We start from the raw sequence: 5,944 nt of genomic DNA on the forward strand, positions 1-5,944 counted from the left end.
TTTAAGTTACCAATATATGTAGTAAATATATTCATATGTTCAAATTCAATATTTTAACTTTTTTTTAATCCTTTCACCCAATAACTTTAATTCTGAAAAATCTAACCTATGAAAATAGTACTAATGCCAAACAGCTAAGAGCCACCTTGGAAATAGATGAGAGGGCAGGGAGGAAGTCATGGTTTAGGCAGAGACTTAGTTCTGGGACTTGCAGATTTGTTCTCCTCTCCTTCCTGGCCCAAGCCCTCTCCCACTACCATGCTCTGCCAGATCTTTGGGCAGGCCAAGAAGCATCCTAGCTCGATTCTCCTCTTTGCATTTACTGGAGCTGGAGGGACTGGAGCAAGGCCGTATGTCATGTATCTGACTTTGTTCAATCTGGATGTCAGTTGGGACAGGAAGATTAACCCAGAACCCTGGAATAAACCGGATCCCAATGATCAATACAGGTTCTACCCAGTGAATGTAGATGACAGCAAACTGAAGAAGGAAAGTCCAGACTTATAAATGGAATATTTCCCTATAAAACTGCTTAAAACGAGTTATTCCAGAAGCCATGTGCACAATTTTCCACTTAACCAGGAAATTCTTCCCTTCTAAATGTACAAATCACTTTGGTGGACTGTGTTAGGGCTTACACTGATTTATTTAAAAAGATTTATTTATTTATGCATACAAGAACTGGGGTACAGGCATGAGATGTGGGGGGTGAGAGGATTCACCAGAGACAGAGTGGGGCAGATTGAAATACACTGCTGAGGGGAGCAGCGGGCGAGGCAGGAGAGGTCTGCTGTGCCTTGTGGGTCAGCTCCCTGGCTGGGGATCAAATTCATGCTGCAGTGGCTGTGGGTAGGGTAGCTTCATAGGTTGTCTTAACCTCTTGCGCCAACAGGGAGACCTGGGTTTACACTGATTGATAAATATCTGAAACTTGAAATAAAAGTCATGGTTTATTGGGACAGTCCTGTCCACAGGGGATAGATGGGTGAACACTTATTCCATGTGTATCTTCAGCAGTGCCCAGTGTCTACCTTGTAGTGGTGTTGGGTTAGTTGATGCTTTCCATCAAGCTCTCTCATCCTTGCCGCACCCCCGAGAGGCATGAAGTGTTTATTCTTGTTCCTATTTTACTAATGAGGAAACTGAGGCTCAGGCAAATTTATTTATTTTAAAAATAAACTTTGTATGGAAGTATAACATACAGATGGAGACATTAACCCATCCTTTGGGGAAAGCTCTGTCCTAGGAGCTGAGAGAGCGATTGGCTGATAGAATCACATATTCCCAAGTCAAGCAGCAGGGAACTTGCCCAAAACAAGAGATAATAGAACCATTAGATTTGGTGGTTGAAATCTCGCTGGATTAGCACAAAGTGAACACATCTGTTGACCACTAGCCAGAACAAGACACAGAACATCACCAGAACAGCACCTCCCTGTGGCCAGATGAGGCCTGTCCTCTACTCTCCTTCCAAGGGCAGCCATCATCCTGGCTTCTGATAAAAAGGTGAGGCAGTTTGCCCAGAAGTTACACCCTGAGTAAAGGAACCAGTGTTTCCTACTCCTTGTCACGTGATCCTAAAGGGGAGCCGTGTTCCTGTGAGGGCATTGGCAGGAGAGACAGGGCCAACTTCACAGTTCTGCTGCCTCCTGGCCCTGACTTTGCTAGGTGTAGACTTGGGCATCTGCGCTTTTTAGTAATCAGCAAAAGACCTGTAAGGGGACAGACACACACACACACACACACTCACCTTCCCATGATCTGTCTGCAGCTTGAAATTTGGTTGCAACTGCAAACCTTCCTAATAAATCCTGGATCTCTCCCGGAAAACTGTTGTGCACTTGGTGGAAGGAGAGTTTTAAAGTGACCCTCCATTTAAGCCCTGAGTCAAAGCCTTGTGTGTTTTCTTTCCTTTTCTTAACTGGAAGGTTATGTGTTTCTTAGCTACTGGTCAGACTGGACGAGGCTGCCAAAAAGCTTTCAGGGAATTTCCTCACCATGTAACAAATTTATGAGTCATATGAAAAACTGGGAATCGCTTCAACCAGCTGCCTCTCATTGACTCAGAGTCTTTTTTTTTATAACACCTTAGTGCTGGGGCCTTGGATGGAGCCAGCGGAAGGCTTATTACAACTACAAATGGTCTGATGTTGCCAGGGAGGAAGCTGTCTTGATCTCCCTTCTTATCTCCATGCTCCTTCCTCCCCAGCAGAAAGCTATAAAAGTTCTCTGAAGCTGTTCAACCACTGAAAGGCCAACTCTGGAGCTCCTGGGTATTCCATGAAGGACTGGTAGGTTTATAGATGGAGACAGGTTTGGGGCCTCATCCTCCACTTATACTTAGATGACCAATGGGAACTTCAAGCTTAATGTGCCTAAAACTGGACTCTGATGCACTCCCAACGGTGCTGTCTTCTCCGTCTTAGAAAAGGTCACTTCATTGGTGCCAGGTTGTATTATCCAAAGATGGCTGCAATAATATCCCTTTCCCACATGCCTTTCTACAAGGTCACCTTGCTACTCTCTTATCAAGAGGTGGAGTGCACTCTTTTTTTTTTTAATATATTTTATTTCTTTATTTTTTAAAAGATTTATTTATTTATACAAGCACTAGGTACAGTCAGAAGCGCGGGAGGGTGAGAGAATTCACCAGAGCCAGAGCGGGGAGCAGAGCAGGCAGAAGGACCGAAGCACACTGCTGAGGGGAGCAGCGGGCGGCAGGAGAGGTCTGCGCGCCATGTGGGACCCTCCTCTGGTGGCCGGAGGGGGGGGGGCAGTCGGCGCTGCAGAGGCTGCGGGCAGCTTCGCAACCCAGCGCTCAACCGCTGCGCCACCGGGGAGGCCCTGGAGTGCACTCTTCACCCCCTTGAGATAGACCAAGTTCTGTGACTACTTTGAACAAGAGAATGTGGTAACGACCCAAGATTGCATGGGCCAGGGCCCTTAACTAGTCTGGCAGCTTCTACTTCCTGCCCCTTGGAAGGCAGCTGCCATCTAAGAAGTGTGACTCTCCAGTCTACCTGTGTGAGTAGAGAGGGGATGGGAGGGAAGAGCAGCTAAGGAGGAGCAGGGAGCGCTAAGTATAAGTGAGGAAGCCATCTTGGAGACAGATCTGTTACTCCATATGGAGCAGAGACAAAATCACACAGCCAGCTTTATCCTAACCCCTGACCCACCATATCACGAGTAACACAAAATGTTTGTTTTAAGCCACCAGTTTCGGGTATTTTGTTATGCAGAAGGGGATAAATGAAACACCATCCTCCCATTTGCCAGCTCAAAAAAATGACCCTGAAGTCACACTCGACTTTTCTCTTTCTCTCACACTCACATCCAAGCTGTATGCAAACCCTGTTGGATTTTTCTTCATACTGTATCCAGGATCTGACCACTTTTGTTATTCCTGCGCCACCACTCTAGTTTAAGCTAGCCCACTCTGCAGAGTGGGCCAGGAGAGGTCACAATTTCCTGCACCCCTTCAAATGATATCTGTACTTTGGGGGCAAAGAACCACTTGCCATTATTTTCAGGAATTCTTGAGTCATAACTGGTAATTGATTTTGAGCCTGTAAATCATAGTGTTTGGGTCCTTTTCCCCTGATGCATATCCTTACACCGACTCTCCTAGAACTCCCAATTGTCCAGCAAGCTGGTCTGTGCTTCCTCTGGGTGGTGTATAGTTGTGCACAGATGGGCATCTCAGAATTTGTTTTCTGACCATCCAGCTGTATTATTTGACTGGTAAGAACACTGAGGCCCAGATAAGGGAATTGTTCTGTTGGAAGGAAAAATCTTTATTCTTTTATTCTCTCCTATGACCACAGTTACACTTCTGGCCACCAACTATGTGGATGTTTCCCCACAGTCACTGATTCCCTGCCTCTTGCTGAGTATCCCATGGTTCCATTCCGTTCTGACAGTGTCCACCTGGGCTAGCCCACAAGTTAAGGGCTAGGTCTCACAGAGACTGATGGCTTCAGATGCCAACCGCAAATCCAGGTTATCACCTGGATTTCTGACTAGTGGCTACAAAGCAGGGTCCATAAAGCCCAATCTTATATGCCACTCACTGTTGGTTGCGTTTGAGTGAGTCTGAGGGCCTCTGAGGGCCTCAGATTCCTCTCAGCTAAGTGGAGTGACGGTGCCTTGCTCTCTGCTGGCCTCTCGTGGCCTGTGATATCAAGTGGGAGAATGGGCACAATGTGCCTGGCCCTGGGGTGCTCACCAGTGACGACTCCACCCCAGCTGGGTCTCTGCCCCGCCTCCCAGCCTCTCTAGCCGCCCTGCTGTGTTACCTTCCCCTCAGGCTACCTGCTGCTCTCTGTGAGCAATGGAGTTTGGTTCCTGTACTTTTAACACTTCCCCAGACCCTGAAGACCCCACCTGGGCTGTTGGTACCACTCCAAAGCCCTTCACCATCCATTTGTATTTGCAGCAGCGGACTGGATGGGGACCACAGGCGCTTGCTGTCACCTGTGTGCACAGGTGGGGCTCTGGGAAAGGTGTCTCCTTCACCTGGAGTCCCTTCCCCTGGACTCTTGCATCCCCCTCCTGCTGGCTGGCTGCCTATTTTAGTGAAACATGAGAGCCTCTAGTGCAGTTCTTATGTTAGCATCAGAGTCACCTGGAGGACTCTGGGGGTTTATTAAAACATAATTTGCCAGTTGAAGTCCCAGAGTTACTGATGAGGAAGTTTGGGGTGAGGTCTGACAATTTACTATTTAGTGAGTTCCCAGCTGATATCTATCCTGCTGGTCAGGGGACCACACTTTGAGAATCGTTGCCCTACAGGACACAAAATTCTCTTGGGGGTGACTAGGGAAGTTCAGGAGTAAGTGACTTTCCTCTCCATGGCCAGGCTGATGTAGCGTCTGTTCCTTGCCTGGTCTCTGGGGCTGGCGTTCTGACTGCTGGCACGAGTCTTCTTTGGCCTCTGAGCCTGAGACATTTTCCCAGTTTCTAAGACTTGGTGGACACACCGAGGCTGAGGGAGGACAGGAAACTCCTGACATTCATCTCATCTGACTCTTGTATTTGGGAGTGGTTGATCATCAGGGAGAGCACACTTTCCCTGGAAAGCCTGTTTCCTCACTTGCAGTCAACCTTGGTGGTGGAGTGCCACGAGGAGGGTCTGAGCCCCTCAGGGGCCTTTGCCTACCCTGGAGCAAGCTAGGGGTCTTTTTGTATCTTTCCAATCTTAGTATATGCGCTGCGAAGCTCCTAAGGCTCTTTCTGAAAAGTGCTAGGGCAGGCACTCATTGGCAGTCAGGGGATTTATGTGCCTTGTGGGCTGTTAAATGTCAATGCACAGCATCTCCTTGTCCCTGGTTATGCCTCTCCCCCTCCTCTGTGACCTTTGTCTGGCCCTTGCAGAAATGGCCATGTAGGCTGGATCCTGTCAGGCCGACTCATGGAGGACACTCAACTTGAAAGATGGAGGCGTGCCCAGGTACAGTTTCCTTTGAGTAGTAGGATAACCCCTCGGTGGGTGCCAGGTGCTAACAGCTACTTTCACTGATCACCTCAGCCCATTGGTCACCTCATCCCATTCAATCCTGAATAACCTGTGAGACCTTAAAACACAATGTCTGGCTCATAGCATGAGCTCAGGGAATATTTATGCATTGGGGGTGTGGGATTCAAACTTGTCTCTTTCTGCACTGTGAACAGGGCACTGCCCTTGGCCTTGTCCGCTCCGCAGTGGCAGGACTATTGCACCTCATGCTGTTCCAAACCAGTAACAAAGTCCAGGGCTCCACGCCTTTCAGGTTTGGTCAATTGTGAGCAGGAAAACAAAGCAGATGAATGAAGAGATGCCTGTTGTTTGTGCTTCTAGAGAGTCTTCCTTCAATCCTACAAATGACAGAGTCAATCAGAATGCCTCTTGTTGGGTGTTGGGGTCACACTTGATTTGGGCTGGTATTTTCTTTTTCATAAAATTGGC

General features: G+C 48.0%; 1 protein-coding gene across 1 annotated transcript; it reads left to right on the forward strand.

Annotated features, from left to right (window-relative positions):
• Positions 1–258: 258 nt before the first annotated feature.
• LOC119251424 (cytochrome c oxidase subunit NDUFA4-like) lies at positions 259–507 on the forward strand. Its single transcript, XM_037518717.1, has one exon. It carries the CDS (start codon positions 259–261, stop codon positions 505–507), a length of 249 nt encoding a protein of 82 aa, XP_037374614.1.
• Positions 508–5,944: the final 5,437 nt, after the last annotated feature.

The sequence above is a fragment of the Talpa occidentalis genome, unplaced genomic scaffold, assembly GCF_014898055.3.
Source record: "Talpa occidentalis isolate TD23 unplaced genomic scaffold, MPIMG_talOcc4v2.1 talOcc4.2, whole genome shotgun sequence".
Taxonomy (NCBI): Eukaryota; Metazoa; Chordata; class Mammalia; order Eulipotyphla; family Talpidae; genus Talpa; species Talpa occidentalis.

What these genes read in the sequence shown, in the direction of transcription:
- LOC119251424 (XM_037518717.1), top strand. Translation starts at nt 259, where the DNA reads ATGCTCTGCCAGATCTTTGGGCAGGCCAAGAAGCATCCTAGCTCGATT.